The sequence below is a fragment of the Monodon monoceros genome, unplaced genomic scaffold (assembly GCF_005190385.1).
Source record: "Monodon monoceros isolate NGI ecotype Baffin Bay Population unplaced genomic scaffold, NGI_Narwhal_1 Super_Scaffold_15, whole genome shotgun sequence".
NCBI lineage: Eukaryota > Metazoa > Chordata > Mammalia > Artiodactyla > Monodontidae > Monodon > Monodon monoceros.
In genome coordinates, this window is record NW_021703771.1 from 17,132,786 (window position 1) to 17,150,085 (window position 17,300).

The 17,300-nt window shown below is 38.7% G+C and overlaps 1 protein-coding gene across 1 annotated transcript in view; it reads right to left on the minus strand.

Moving 5' to 3' along the window:
- The window catches only part of ME1 (malic enzyme 1), a 189,657-nt gene that overhangs the window by 8,852 nt on the left and 163,505 nt on the right, over positions 1–17,300 (minus strand). Inside the window, exons 10-12 of the mRNA XM_029223996.1 lie at positions 7,660–7,765; positions 6,151–6,293; positions 3,220–3,393 (exon numbers count right to left, since the gene is read on the minus strand). Of these exons, the coding sequence (XP_029079829.1) occupies positions 3,220–3,393; positions 6,151–6,293; positions 7,660–7,765 (423 nt within the window). The remainder of the gene's footprint in view (positions 1–3,219; positions 3,394–6,150; positions 6,294–7,659; positions 7,766–17,300) is intronic.

A 17,300-nucleotide genomic window follows, 5' to 3' on the forward strand; every position in this document is an offset into this window, starting at 1 on the left:
CAGGCTCAGCGGCCATGGCTCACGGGCCCAGCCGCTTTGCGGCATATGGGATCTTCCCGGACCGGGGCACGAACCCGTGTCCCCTGCATCAGCAGGCGGACTCTCAACCACTGCGCCACCAGGGAAGCCCTCAATAAAGACTTTTAAAAAAATGGTCCGCATCAAAAAAGTCTTAAAAAAAAAGGGGGGGGGGACTTGAAAGGATGACAAAGAAAACAATGAGGTGGCATGAAAAACAGGAATATCGTGTTGAAGCCTAAGAGGGGAACGGTGGAAAGGCCAAGATTCAGCCGGAGAGATAGCTGGCTATGATAAGAATAACACCAGTAACCTCACCACATCTTACTGTTTTCCTTCAGAGGTGTTTGAGAGTAATTATTACTTTCCCTGAGTAGAAAGACTTTTTTTTTTTCATGAAATTTGTCACTAGAGGGTGCTGGAGTTATTTAGGAAAGAAAACACTGGCTACCATGAGTAAAAATATCTTTCTTCTTCTGATGTGTCTGCTATAAAAGACAATGACTACATTTCCCTTAAGTAAGAACAACTTTGAAAATCCCTCATAAGTAAGTAGACATGATTTCTTGAGTCAAAGAAGCTCTAAGCGCTTCCCTGGTGGCGCAGTGGTTTAGAGTCCACCTGCCGATGCAGGGGACGCGGGTTCGTGCCCCGGTCTGGGAAGATCTCACATGCCGCGGAGCGGCTGGGCCCGTGAGCCATGGCCGCTGAGCCGGCGCTCCGCAGCGGGAGAGGCCACAACAGTGAGAGGCCCGCGTACCGCAAAAAAAAAAAAAAAAAAAAAAAAAAAAAGAAGCTCTAAGACACCAGCCGTCGTGCTTTTAATGCAGTGAAGAAAAAGAAAGGAGAATTAGAGCTGGCTGACCTCTGTTCTCACAGAATGACACCAAGGCACGAAACCCCGGGTTTAGGCTACTTGAGATCACACCAATAACATAAAAATCTTTCACAACGCAAAGAATAGTCTGTTTGCATGATGAAAATATGTGAACATTAATCAGGCTTTACTTGGTGGGGTTTAGTTAGCGTGGTTTCATTTCAAGAGAAGGAATTCACTCAAATTTCTCCTTCATGAATTGAATCCTCCTCAGACCTATCAACCAGGTGAACATTCTGATTACCCACAGCTCATGATTTTACAAATATCGGTCCAACCACTGTACCATCCCCCTGAGGTTTGCGAGGCAAGGGGAACTGATGGGAGCCTTAGGTTCAGAGTACCTCTTGTGCCTTTGTGGCTGACCTAAGAGTTTTGTGTCTTTTGCCAGCATCTATGAATCTGTGGCAGGCTGACTTGTTAGCCTGCAAGTAAGGTGAAATTTCAGACCCTTCACAGTTCTTAAACAGTAGCTTAATAGAGCATCCCTACCGGCTCTGCTCTGTGCTGTTCTGTGAACCCTTCCTGAAGGCCCACAGAAGAGCCCACTTCCGTCCTTTTAATGACTTTACAAACACCGAATTCTCTGTCTTAATTTCTTCTCTGCTTGGAGTACTAGAGTGGTTTCTGTATTCTACACTGCACCCTGAATAATAAACACTTCACCATACCAAATCAGACTGTCATTTTTTTTCCCATAATGCTTATATTAGTACAGTACTACAAAGATTATTAGATAGATATGTAGATAGGTAGATATTGGAGGTATATTCTTTTTTGTTAACTTTTTATTCTATATTGGAGTACAGTTGATTTACAATGTTGTGTTAGTTCCAGGTGCACAAAAAACGGATTCAGCTATACATATACATGTATCTATTCTTTTTCAAATTCTTTTCCCAGTTAGGTCGTTACAGAATATTGAGCAGAGTTTCCTGTGCTATACAGTAGGTCCTTGTTGGTTATCCATTTTAAATATAGCAGTGTGTACATGTCAATCCCAAACTCCCTAACTATCCCTCCCCCTACCCTTCCCCCCCAGTAACCATAAATTCGTTCTCTAACAGACTGTCATCTTAAATCTTCAAAATGCCATCATCGGGAATTCCCTGGCAGTCCAGTGGTTAGGATTCGGTGCTTTCACTGCTGGGGCCCAGGTTCAACCCCTGGTTGGGGAACTAAGATCCCGCAAGCCACGCAGCATGGCCAAAAAAAAAAAAAAAAAAAAATAATCCATCGTCTAGGTAGGTTCTCCATGGGGAAATATTTACCACTTCCTCCATAATTTGGAAACAAAATTTTTATTGTCTCATTACTGTCACAGAACATAATCAAAAGTGTAAAGATTTAAAAAAAAAAAAAAAAAGGTTTCTTTTCTCATACCCTGTTGATGGGAATGTAAATTGGTGCAGCCACTGTGGAAAACAGTATGGCGGTTCCTCAAAAAACGAAAAGTAGAACTACCATATGACCCAGCAATTCCACTCCTGGGTATATATCCAGACAAAACTATAATTTGAAAAGATACTTGCACCCCTATGTTCATAGCAGCATCATTTACAATTGCCAAGATATGGAAGCAACCTAAGTGTCCATTAACAAGTAAATGGATAAATAAGATGCGGTATATACGTACAATGGAATACTACTCAGCCATAAAAAAGAATGAAATTTTGCTATTTGCAGCAACATGGATAGACTTGGAGGGCATTATGCTAAGTGAAATAAGTCAGACAGAGAAAGACAAATACTGCCTGATGTCACTTATATGTGGACTCTAAAAAATACAACAAACTAGTGAATATGACAAAGAAGGAGCAGACTCACAGATATAGAGAACAAACTAGTGGTTACCAGTGGGGAGAGGAAAGGGGGAGGGGTAATATAGGGGTAGGGGAGTACAAGGTACAAACTTTTAGGTATAAAATAAACTACAAGGACATATCGTACAGCACAGGGAATACAACCAATATTTTATAATAGCTATAGATGGAGTATAACCTTTGAAAATTGTGCATCATTATGCTGTACACCTGTAACATATAATATTGTACATCAACTGTACTTCAATTTTTAAAGAGCCCTCTTTTAAGAAATGAGAACGTAAGTCTTTCTGCTGGCTACTGAAGAACAATCTTTCCTAGTGACTCAATGTGAACTTACTACCCATCCCTTACTCTCTACCGGGAAAGATGTGATCTTCTTTGGACTTTACACCTCCTAGACAGTGAGCTGGGATACTAAATAAATAAAACAGTAGACAACCTACAAGGAGCTGATTTGAGATTTTACAGCCTTGGCGAACACAGAGCATTTTACTATACCTCAGCAATGGTGAGAAAAATCTTATCTGTGATATGCCTCAGTCCACACGCCACCACACCGAGAGCAACTCCAGGAAACACATAGGAATTGTTGCCTTGGCCAGGATATAGGGTCTGTCCACTTGGGAGAGTGACAGGGTCAAAAGGACTGCCACTGGCAAAAATGGCACGACCCTGCAACACAGACACACAACTGTAAAAAGAGGCAGGCTATCTTCAAACAAATGGATCATAAGACAGTAATTCAAGTACTGAGTAGTTAGAAACAAGTCTGATTTTTCATGGACTTCCTAGTAAGTGTGAGCAAGCTATCATGATGCTGGCAGTAAGTTCTGGAGTGAGTGATTATTTCTGTTCTCTATCTGCCTCTCTATTCGTAGGAGAAGCATGCAAAACACAGGAGACCCCAAGACCACCATCCTGTTGTTGGCAGTGGTCCAACCCACGGGCCCATCAACCATCTCTGGACTACAGACTTCCACTTAAAGGCTTCTGAAGACAAAAAGGGTAGGTTAATGTTTGAATCTTGGAAAAGATGACATTTTAGGTTACAGTTTAGAGGTCAACAGGCTCCCAACGTAATCACTGGGACAAATTCTATATATTTCTGTATTGTAAAGAATTATCTGAAAAGTCATATAGGAAAAAAATTCATTAGCACAAATGGGGTTAACAGACAAGAATAAGATTAAATTATCAGTAATTGTCTAAAACTATCTTCATTTTTTTCCTGGTCTTAATATTGCATCATAATATTTTTGAGGAACCTCATGTACTACAGGCTTTAAGATGGCATGAACTTAGGGCCTGTCAGGTGCTGTATTCCATACTGCCAGTCAAAAGGCGGGGCGTCTGTCTGATCCGGGAGGCGATATAGATGGAAGCGTTCAGGCTTCTGAAACAGGGATGGGAAACCCTCAACAAATAAAGCACTACAGTCTAAGAAATGCATTTGAAAACTCTAAAAAAGCACTAAATCCCCAAAGCATAGTTTAAATGGTAATAGACTGGGTTATAAATTTCATCCCTCTTATACCTTGAGTCTAAATCCATTATGATATTAATAATATTAACTTACTCATTTTTAACACATGTCATACTATACCTTTTCCATAAAGGTAAAGTATAACATGATTCAACCTTTCCAGGATATAAAAAGAGGAAAATAGATGAGAAAAAAATAGAAATTCTCATCTAGGTGTTTATCAGACAGTGATATGTCTTGCACAAAATTAGGTTTTGTTTTCAGACAAGTGTGATACCTTTAAGTCTGCTTTGTTTAGCAGATAAAGTGTTTTGTTACAAGCAAATTTCTAATGTAACTAAATTATCATTTGATATACTTATTTGATATATATATTATTTGATATATATATATACCTTTGAAAATTATATTTGAGAAAGAGACCTGCAACATTCTACACACACCTGTCTGCCGCCCTCCTCTCCTTCACTCCGGCCAGTCGCTCCAGCAGCAACATATTTTACGGAGGAATGGTATTAAATAAACGACAGACAGCTAGATATCCTCATATATATAGATTGTTAATACGGAGAAGGAAACCTCTCCATATCATTTTTGGTATAATTACAGTTTTTCGGAATTCAACGGTCTCTTTGTATTTTTATCCTTTCCTAATGACTTTTCACCTGTGCCTGAAGCAGCAGAGACTCACATCCAGCAACAGAGAGCCCCTTTCTTGTTCTGTAATCCTTTGGCTGAACCGATGTTTTCAGCTTCAAAATGACTTTTAATTTTATAAATAGCAACACAAGAGCATTAGGCAAAATCATAAGAAAGAGTTTAGGCCATTTATATCGGACACATTTGAACTTAAAAACACAACTATAGAAATTTGGCTAATTTTGTTTACATCTATTATTATGAAATTTTGAGGCCTTTTGAAATATGCCAAAACAAAATATGTACTTAAACACTTATTTATTATGTGCCTACTGTGTGTAATGCACTATGCTAAAATTCTGTTATTGGTTTTTTTTTCTGCTTTAAGGATTTAAGGACTGGGTTACATGAGGCAAATTCCCCAACCTAGAGATGGGATAAAAACTTAAATTACTGAGGATACTGACGCCATCCCAGAGAAGAGAAATAAACAATGGAGTCGCTCCTTTGCAAAATTTCATCAATTCTAGTAATAAGCACTTAAGGATACAGTATTAAAGAAGTAGAGCCATCCAGTTTTATTTACGCAGTTTTAGAGTTAGATTTATGCAGAGTGACATAACTCTGTCTTGTTTATCTTTTCCAGTTCATTTTAGATTTCTTTCCAAAATAAAAGTGTTAGATATATGTGACTCAACTTCTGTTTTGCTGTAATGACATTTTCAAGTCTTTTAAGGAAAAAAAGGGCCCTTGTCAACATATTGGTCAAATATATATTAATACAAGCACAGTATAAAATAAGTCACTTTTTTGGAAACAGTAAAGTATTGAAGCTTTGAGGACTCCTATCCCAGCCAGGCTGGATGTCAAAATAATTGCCCAAATGCTCCACCCATGCCTTCAAAATCCAAACCCAGGAGGAGTTAGCAAAGCAGAAATAAGACTGTGGTTTTATACTGTGTGTGTCAATGTTTGGGAATAGCTAGTTAAAAGCTATTTTAATCAGTATCTAGGATCAAGCTTTTTCCTTTTTAACTTTTATGTTTAAATCTTAGATACTTCCAAAGCACTTAAGGAAAATTATCAATAAAACATTACAAAGTTTATTTTGTTTTATTGAAGAACAGGATTTATACAAGATTCTAAAAAAGGATATGGTTCTTATCCTTCATGACCTGTTCACTGTTCTTTCAGTCTTGGTTATAAAATTTTTAAAGGTTAACTGGTAAGCACCTTAGACACCCTGGGCTCCCTTATAAAGAATCACAATTTGACTATTAAAATTATCAGTTCCATTTTTGCTTTACCTTGGTCAGTTTATAGCACTGCTCTGCAGTACATTCTGCTTTGCTAGTTGGATTACTCAATGCAAAAATAATAGGTCGTTCATTGAAGGTTGCCATGTCTTTGAGAATTTGCTCTGAGAATGCACCTCTAATCGCAGCAACTCCTAATGTAGAAACAAGAAACCAGTGAATAGGACTCTCATTGGTTAATTAATCCAGTGCCCCCCAAACAATGAGACATATCAGGTCATTTTGTAATACCCCCTAAACAAAATATTGAATATGTGTATTAAAGTGACAAAATAGAGATGTTCGTTAATGCCAACAACCTTTAAGGTTACAAATCTACAAGTATCTATGAAAAAAAATCACAGCTTTAACATTTGAGTCATTAATAAATTTAGTGACCAATCACTAGGAATTCTGATTACAGGCAATTTTATTAGGAAATAAATGTGCCTAATATATACTATCTCTCTGTAAACAATTCTAGAAGTATATTTCAGTCCCTCAGGCTATAAAGCAATCATATTTTATAATCCAGTGCTAACACTTAAGACAATCATCCAATTCAATGATAAAACTGAAGTATGACTCACTGAAAAAAACTGAACAGAAGAATAAAGCTATTAGCATAATGAGAATGGAAAAAGTAAGATTCCTGATGGAACATATTTTATAAAAAACAACAATAAAGGCTTACTACTACCCATTAACTCCTGTCATGGAGTATTTGTTTTTACTATGGTTCTCATCATTATTCTCAATATTGTCATCTGTTTCACAGGAGCTTTTAGAAATGGAGTATAATACCAAGTAAGGGTTGACATTATATACACACAAAGGATACAAAGTTTCAAAACTTTTGAGTTTTTTTCAACCGCAACAAATTCGTCCATAGTAAACACCTTACTGTTCACATGCAGTGTGTAACACACTGAGTTATATAAAGACATGAAATACGGTCCCTGTTTTCAAGGAGGGTCTAGTTCAGTCTTTCTCAACCTTGGCCCCACAAACGTTTTGGGTTGGACAATTCCTTACTGGGTGGAGGCTTCGCTGGGCACTGGAGGCTGTGGAGCAGCATCCTTAGTCTCTACCCACTAATGCCCGGAGCTCTGACCACCCCTTCTCCCTCCAGTTGTGACTACCAAAGAATGTCTCCAGACATTGCCAAATGTTTCCTTTCGGGGCCAAACCACCTCCCTTTTAGAACCACTGTCTATTTGGAATAATCAAGCCTGGCAAAGTGCTGGATATGCCAGGTATTGGCAGGTTGACAGAGTGAGCAGAGGGAACCACACACTTCAGCTGGGATCATCAGTAAGATTAAGACGGCACTGCATTTACAAATCTAGGCCTCTAGGGGGTACTGTTGCTTCAGGGAATACGTAATTTTGTTTGCGAACGCCAAAGGTTAGAATTTCAAAAACCTAAATTACGTCTCAAAATTCAGCAGTAGGAAAACAAATCAAGCCCACGTGGGGTTGAGGTAGGGTTTATGGCGGGGAGGAAGAAGCCAAAGCTCACCGATGAGGGTGGTTGGTTTTATATCTCGAACAATGGCTTCCAGGTTCTTCATTTCTTCATGTTCATGGGCAAATTCCTCTTTCTCTTGTGTTAAGGCAGCACGTCCCTAAGTACAGCAAATAAAAAGGAATGATAAATCTGCCAAACATGTGAGAGTCAAAGAAATTTCAGAATATTATGCATATTACCCATATTTATGCTTAACATTTTTATGTATTATGTCTTCCAGCTGTTCTTAAAGTCTCCTTTCCAATTACCAGAGTATTATTTCATTCATCCTTGCAACAAAGATTTGTCTCAGACAATGTTCTAGGCAATGGGGATATAACAGTGAACAAAATAAAGTCTTTCCCTTATTTAATTATTATTTAATATTTAAAATCCTAACTCTACAGACATTTACGAGAAACTGGCATTAACAAAGAGCAATGAAAAATATCATTTAAATAAAGATACTGTTTACTAGACACGATTTGTGTTGATAAAGCAGTGTCTTAGAGTGTGCCTAGTTGCCTTTAGCGGCTGCACAAATAATTTATGGACTACTAAGAATGGAACTTGATGCCATATTTATATCATACTTTGATGTTCTACATAATTATTAGTTTTATATGTTTTTATTTTGTAATGTTTTGATTATAATTGTACCACGTATTATTATCTAGGAAACATCTAATTTAATATCGTAGCTACAAAAAAGAACGTAGGATGGGGGAGAGGAGTGTTAGCTGAAAATCTGGTCCTTCCTTTTTTTTTCTTCTGCTCTTTCAGTATTGTGTCTTTCCACATAATTAGTAGATCTGAAGATGAAATTCTCATCCAAACTTCTACGATCAGGAATAAAAATCTGCTCAAATTAGAATTCTCCTCATTCATCTATTATTCAATCTCCTTACTTCACTGAAGCTTTCATCAAAGAATGAGTGATACAATAGCTTTTTGTTCCCAGGAAGCAATAGCTAAATTAAGTGCACTACGTATTAAGCTTGACTTTTAAATTATTAAAATAATAATAACAGTAATAATATTCTACCTACAAATTTTTAAGATTCTGACTACATAATAAATCACTGCCTAACTTTATATGGTACTTTATAGCTTATAAGTTGTTTTCACATATTTCATTTGATCCCCTCAACAATTTGAAAAGTAGGACAAATACAATTAGGTTTTTGCATGAGGAAACAGAGGCTCTGAGATATCAAGCAACTTGCCTAAGACAGGTGCTAGAAATCAGTCTTTCCAATAATACAGCACAGTGCAGCCCTGGAAAAAACACTTTACAAATGGTATATGTCAACTTGTATGCAAACTGTTAATCCTGAAGATGGTACAATATTCTTGCTTTAAAAGGTTATTATCAGCCTAAATGGGAAAAGAATCTGAAAAAGTATAGGTCTATGCATACGTATAACTGAATCACTCTGCTATACACCTGACACTAACACAACACTGTAAAACAACTATACTCCAACATAAAGCAAAAATTTTTATAAAGATTATTTTATTTTTGTTTTTAAAAGTAATACATGTGAATTATAGATAACTTGAAACATATGAACCTCTTTGCACTCGTTTCATCTATAAAATAAGAATAATTAGAATTTCTACCTCATCAGCTTTTTAGCAAATTAAATAATATGTCTAAAGCACTTAGGACTGTGCCCAGTTTTTAACAACAACTCAAAGTTAGTTGTTATAATTAAAATTTTTGTGAAGAAGAAAAAACCACAGTTCTAGCACTTATAATTCTAGTACCCTTTTTTGTAGTGGAAAGTGCTATTTCTGTATCACTGTTTTCTGTCATGAGCATGACTTCAGAGCTAACAGCATCCTAATAACAGAATTCACCATTACTGACTCCTGGGTTCTAAAAAGTTTTATCTTACCTTTTCTTCCCTGCACATCAAAATATACTACATATGAGAAACTGAAAAATCATCTTATTTAACACTAACTGGAAAAGATATATGTGTCCTCATGTTCACTGCCTCATTATTTACAATAGCCAAGAAGTGGTAGCAACCTAAGTGTCCATCAATGGATGAATGGACAAAGAAAATACACATGCACACACATAGGAATATTATTCAGCCATAAAAAAAGGAAATCTTGCCATTTGTGACAACATGGATAGACCTTGAGGGTATTATGCTAAGTGAAGTAAATCAAAGAAAGACAAATACTATATGATCTCACTTATACGTGGAACCTGAAAAAACAAAAAGCAAACAAACAAACAACAAACTCATAGATACAGAGAACAGACTGGTGGTTGCCAGAGGCTGGGGAGGCAAAAATGGGTGAAGGGGGTCAAAAGGTACAAACTTCCAGCTATAAGATAAACAGGTCCTGCGGGTGTAATGTACAGCATGCTGACAATAGTTAATAATACTGTATATTGAAAGTCACTAAGAGAGTAGATATTAAAAGTTCTCATCACAAGAAAAAACATTTGTTAACTATGTGTGATGATGGATGTGAACTAGAGTTATTGTGGTAACCATTTCACAATATATACAAATGTTGAATAATTATGTTGTACACCCGAAACTAATATAACCTTATATGTCAACTATATCTCAATTTTAAAAAACCTTATTTAATTCATTCCAAATCAAATTTGGTTTCCTGTTTCATATTCACTTCAGGAGAGAACATTCTAGGCTCTAGTAACATTAACTCAAATATCGTTAGTCTATATTCTTGTTCATCATGTTTATTAAAGAAAAAAATCAGTCAAGAGAATCATATAAATTCAGTTGCTGTACTTTCATCAGGAAGCATCAAGCCATTCCATAAAACCTAACTATTATCATAGCCTTTTTACAACTTGTCATAGGTCTAACACAAATAGTTGATGTAAACCTAGACTGATTTTGTGAGTAACCACTAAATATTCTCAAACCATTCTTTTGTATTTATGAGATTTTTAAATTGCCTTTTAATAATATAAAAAATTATTACAATACTGAAATCTTTACAATTTGCACTAAATGGGGGGTGAGGCTACCTGGTGCCCCCATCCTCTACTCTCTCAGCTTCACAGCTGGGAAATTTATTTCAGTTACATATCTCAATCACAGAGGTTAATTAAGCATCATTCTAGCATGTAAAAAGCAGCTAGGCTTAATGCTAATCAGTCCCAAATAAGAAAACAGAGGTATCTGCATGCCACAAGAATCCTCCCCCAAAAGTTTTGATAGGGCTTCCCTGGTGGCGCAGTGGTTCAGAGTCCACCTACCGATGCAGGCGACACGGGTTCGTGCCCCGGTCCGGGAAGATCCCACATGCCGTGGAGCGGCTGGGCCCGTGAGCCATGGCCGCTGAGCCTGCGCGTCCGGAGCCTGTGCTCCGCAACGGGAGAGGCCACAGCAGTGAGAGGCCCGCATACCGCAAAAAAAAAAAAAAAAAAAAAAAAGATAATTCAGACTTTGATTTAGGCCCCAGTTCCTCATCATTTCTTTCCTGTGTCAGTGATTTTGCCATGATACTTTACAGTTCCTTTTACAAAAGGCAGAGTATACTTTCCTACCCCTTGCCTTTGGATTTGAACATGAGGCTTGCTCTGGTCCATAAAATGTGGGCTGAAATGACAGTGTGCCAGTTCCAAGCTTAGGCCTTAAGAGTAATTCTCTTCTACCATCAGCACTGCTTTGGAAGTACAAGCCAGTCTGCTGGTCCACGGACGATGAGCCTTGTGAAGCAGACCTGGACCCAACCTGTAGCTCAGAGCCACCCAGTAGCATCATCACGGCCACCCACTCTGACCCACAGGTGTGTGAGAAAATAAATAATTATTGTTTGTATGTCACTGAGATTTTGTGGCTTTCGATAACACAGGAATAGCTAACTGATACAGGGGATGATTTTAGTTTGTTTTTCTTTTTTTATTATTTTCTTTTTTTATTGAAGTACAGTTGAATTACGATGTTGTGTTAGTTTCAGGTGTACAGCAAAGTGATTCAGTTATATACTCTTTTTCAGATTCTTTTCCCTTATAAGCTATTACAAAATATTGAGTATAGTTCCCTGTGCTATACAGTAGGTCCTTGCTGGTTATCTATTTCGGGATGATTTTAATTTTGATTACATATTCCACCGTTTCTTTTTACCCAATGTTATTGCTTTGAAAATAAGAGGTTCCTCAGTGAAGTAAGTCAGACAGAGAAAGACAAATATCATATGATATTGCCCATATGCGGAATCTAAAAAAAAAAAAAATGATACAAACGAACTTATTTACAAAACAGAAACAGACTTAGAGAACGAACTTATGGTTACCGAGCGGGGAAGGGATAGATTGGGAGTTTGGGACGGACATGTACACACTGCTATATTTAAAACAGATTACCAACAAGGACCTACTGTACAGCACGGGGAACTCTGTTCAATACTCTGTAGTAACTTAACTGGGAAAAGAATTTGAAAACACAGAATGTGTATGTATAACAATCACTTTGCTGCACGCCTGAAACTAACACAACATTGTTAATCAACTATACTCCAATAAAAAATAAAAATTAAAAAAATAAAATAGAGGTTCCTTTCCCCAAAATGATTTGATGAGAACACTTCTGCAATCCACCTGCTACCTCAATGCCCTTATTACTGCTTAGTTATTTGGCAAAAAATAATCCTGCGTTATTAGAAAAAAGAGAAATTCTGGTCATGGATAGGAATAAGAGTCTGGAGCCACTTGACAGTTACAGTATTTATCTAAATTGTTTCTGAACTCTCTCTGGAAGTAGTATAAACTAAAATTCATGACTATTTTCATTCTCACAACGAGGCAATTTCTAGGACACGTACTAAATAAAGGTGCAGCTTGGGGAGATATATTTCCTGGGGATAATAACCTTCAGCTTCCAGAATTCTAAGCTAACATAGTCTTGGCTTGTTACTCTTTCCCAGAAACACATATGCTCAACTGCAGGTATAAAGGCAAGTAACTACACTAAAATCTCACTCAGGTCGTACATGGCAAATACTGCAGAAATGCAAATTGCTCCTAGCACTACTTCCACTACAATGGAGCCTAAAGGGCTAAATTATAGGCCCCAGACTCCCTTGCAGCTAGGGTTTCTGCTTTACACAGAGCACTCACCAAGCTAATGTGCCTTCACAGGACCCTGAAGGAGAAATGCACATCATGAATTGGTAGCCATACGGCTCTTCTGGAAGCTCGTGGTGGTGGTGTTTGTTTCCAAGCAGCTGTGTTTCCAGTCTCTAGTTTCTAGTCCACCACCAACAGGTGGGTGCTAAGGAACAGTGGGTGGCAGCTACCATATCTGGCAACTTTCTTGTTTGTGGCCGAGACCCTGATTCTCAAATGGGCAGGGACAGCAGCTCCCTTGTTAATGCAGATATGTGTTACAGGAACTATTCCTCAAACTTCAGCCTGGTGCTTACTTCTTCAAAGGTTTAGAGATTTGCTTTTCAGGGTATCTAATGCTAGAACCTCTGCTAGGTTCTCTAACAAAGAAAAACTATCTCAGGATAACTATTCACCTAATCCAAACCAACTACAGTCATCTCAACGCAACGTAATGTAATCTTGAGAGCTGCTGATAAAACGCGCATCTCTTAGAGAAGATTGAATGAATCACTGGGTTTTGCCTCTTGGTCTTTTGGTTTCCACCTGACAAAGTTTAAGTATTATGCAATTACATTCCATCAAAGGAATAACCAGTGCTGAATATGGTCAAGGAATTACCATATGTCCTAGATCTTTCTTTCAATGTTATATTAATGCATTCTAGTATCAAGTTTTCTTCTTTAGTAACAGTAGATTATAATTAATCTTTATCTGTGGTTTACTTTGAAATAGAAAGCAGAAAGCCCACTGAAAGGGTTGTGAGCAAAAAGGACATTTATAAGATTTCAGGGTTATTAACAGAATAAGAATAGGAAGTACTAAAAATAGTTTAAGAGGAAATGTACCACGGATTTGTTTATTTTAGAAAATGTTTGGGCTCACAAAACAATAGATTCCACACAATCCATGGTAAAGCACTGTGGCCCACAGTAAGAAACAGAAGAATTACTAGCTCACAGTGAAGGCTTGCTGAAAGAATCTGGGTGTTCCCAGTCTGAGGAAACAACCCATTCTTGACCATTTAGCTACTGACAAACAACACGCCAATGAAAATATATCTAAACTGCTTCTGCTATACAGTTTTAAATAAACTTGCATAAAATGGAAATCTAGGGCTTCCCTCGTGGCGCAGTGGTTAAGAATCTGCCTGCCAATGCAGGGGACACAGGTTTGAGCCCTGGTCCGGGAAGATCCCACATGCCGTGGAGCAACTAAGCCCATGCGCCACAACTACTGAGCCTGTGCTCTAGAGCCCACGAGCCACGACTACTGAACCCATGTGCCACAACTACTGAAGCCCGTGTGCCTAGAGCCCGTGCTCCACAACAAGAGAAGCCACCACAGTGAGAGGCCCACACACCACAATGAAGAGTAGCCCCCACTGCCGCAATTAGAGAAAGCCCACGCGCAGCAACAAAAACCCAACACAGCCAAAAATAAATAAATAAAATTTTTAAAAAAGGAAATCTATTCATTTTCATTATATTACCAAGCCAAGAAGTAGCCTCCCACATGAGAAAATAAAACTAGCATGAGGGCTTCCCTGGTGGCACAGTGGTTGGGAATCTGCCTGCCAATGCAGGGGACACGGATTTGAGCCCCGGTCCGGGAAGATCCCACATGTGGCAGAGCAACTAAGCCCGTGCGCCACAACTACTGAGACTGCGCTCTAGAGCCCGCGAGCCACAACTACTGAGCCCACGTGCCACAACTACTGAAGCCCATGCACCTAGAGCCCGTGCTCCGCAATACGAGAGGTCACCGCAGCGAGATGCCCGAGCACCGCAACAAAGAGCAGCCCCCGCTCGCCACAACTAGAGAAAGCCTGCACGCAGCAACGAAGACCCAACGCAGCCAAAAATAAATAAGTATATTAAATAAATAAAACTAGCATGAGAGTAAGTCTTAGAAAAGTTTTACTAGCAGCTGAAATAACCAAATTCAACCTTGCATGATATGAACTGAACGGGTGCTACAAGTAGCATGTAAATGAGAGAAGAGGGTCTAGTCTGTTTATATTGAATGTGGACCTACAAATCCATAATGTGAAATGAATTTAAAAGATGTTGAATAATCTGAAGGTGGGAGAGACATAATCCTCATTTTCTTAGTTCAATAATTCAAAATATTTTCCTGAGCTTACTGTCCCAGATTATCCCAAACAGGAAATGAAACATTTAAAAATGTATCTTACAGTGTTGTCCTCACAACCGTCAATTGTGGTCAAGAAAAATTGATATAAATTGTGATAAATTTTGTTGGCTTAGGGACATGAATAAATAACTAGCAGCAGAATACATTCTAATAGCGAACAGCAAATACATTTATGTTACTTCTGAAAACCTTTAATGATATACAAAAAATGAAAGAAAAGCTCCCCAATTAGCCACAATAAATGCCATCTACACATGTTGGGGATTGAAGGTGGGACTCAGGATCAGTGTGGAGAAGTCCTTAGGCCCTTCCATTCACTCATGACCTTGGGCAAGTCCTTTGATACTTCTACAGATGTTGGCTTCTCCATCTAGAAAATGGTTTGGATAGGTGATGAAGACAGTGTAATAAAAATGAACCTGATTTGGACTTCCCAAAGCCAACTGAGTGCCAGACTCACCTGAGGAAAAATAGATTCCTGAGCCCTGCTGCCAGATATTTTACTTCAAATCCAGGACGAGGCCCTGGAGTCTCTATTTTTTTAAAAGCTTCTCAGATGATTCAAGTGATTAGCCAGTTTTTAGAATCACTGCACTAAAGGATTTATCAGATCTCTACCAGGAGCATTTTTAAAAGGTATGTGATCTGTTTTCAAAAAAGTATGAAATGATGAGTTCTAAAGAAGGAAAGCTACAGAATAATGCAAAAGCACAGATTTCTAGTAGTGCTCTTTCGGCTGGCAACCTGAGATATAATGAAAAGTATTTAATGTGTTTAAACCACCTAAGGTTCCTGGAATGAGCAGCAAATCATCAAGAAGGTAGATAAACGTTATATGAAAAGATGTATGCTTTAATCATGAACATCTTACTTTATTAATCATAGTAACAGCACTGGCAGCTCCTAGCCACTAAAGCCAGAACTTGGCCAGAAGACATCCATCTAGCAAGAAACATAAATTACCTATAGCCTCAGCCCCAAAGGCTTAATTCTTGGTGGTGACTTAGGAACGAAGGGAGAATAAGTACTGAAAGAAGGCCAGAAATCATGCAAACCAGCATCACTCAAGGGCTCTACTTGCCAAAAACAGAAGAATCAAAAGACAAAAATAAAGGTCTCCCAAGTATTTTCTATACCATTTTCAAAGTTGATGTGATGATCTGGTTTAGATTAAAAACTATTGGAATGTGACATTCTCTAGATCTGTAATACTCAGGCCAATGTCTTTTATCTTTGGACTTCTATTTTCTGTGCCAATGGCTCAATTTTCTCCTCTTTTCAAAATCCAAATTGGAATCTACCTTCTTTACGCCCATCACTTCGGCTAAATGTGGATATAGATTTCTTATCAGTTCAGTCTCCCTATTCAGGATCCCTTGCTTGAAACTGTACCTTCATTTGGCAACGTGCACGTGGGCACTTTTTAATCTCAGAAACCCCAAATTCTATGGTGTTTCTTTTTTCAAGAGTCTCTAATTACACCAAATGTACTACAAATAGCTGGGAGTTTCTTTTGAATATTATTATTTCTTTGGTTTCCCCCCCGCCGCCCCTTGGTTTTGTGCTGATTCTTAGTACAGGAGATACAACCATACTGAACTACTACCTTTCTCAAAAGCAACATTTGCTCTGCTGGCGGTGGGGAGAAAGGTGGCAAAGACTGTTAGGATTTTGAGGTAGCATTTCATGACCCAGGAGCGGTATAAAAAATTAATTGTGGGGGCTTCCCTGGTGGCACGGTGGTTGAGAGTCCGCCTGCTGATGCAGGGGACACGGGTTCGTGCCCTGGTCCGGGAAGATCCCACATGCCGCGGAGCGGCTGGGCCCGTGAGCCATGGCCGCTGAGCCTGCGCGTCCGGAGCCTGGGCTCCGCAGCGGGAGAGGCCACAACAGTGAGAGGCCCGCGTACCGCAAAAAATAAATAAATAAAAAGAAATAACTGTGCACTGCCACTGATAACTATGCATTCCTCCCTACACACAGGTACTAGAAGAACTCTGGAATCCGTGCCTGCTTGGACAACCTGCCCCATTTTACTGGCCTGTTTTTGTTGTCATGTCGATAGTTTATCAGAGTTGAATCTGGCCCCTCTTTATCTGAAGACAGAACCTGTCAGTCAATAACGTTTCACTCGCAGCGTGAGTGTGTGTGCTTGCTGAAGAGCTCAGAGCTCAGTTTCGTCATCTCAAGGACAGACTAAAAGAAGATGAACGATGTGACAAAAGTGTTTTCCACGTTAGAGCATAACAAAGGGGTGCAGAGTGGTCATAACGGAAGATAACAGGTGGTTAACTCCATCAGTATTTAATTTTGTATTTGCTAAAAGTCCATGTCCATAATTTTCTGTCTGAAAGACTCGTGTATATAACTTCCGCCTCTGCGCTTTTTA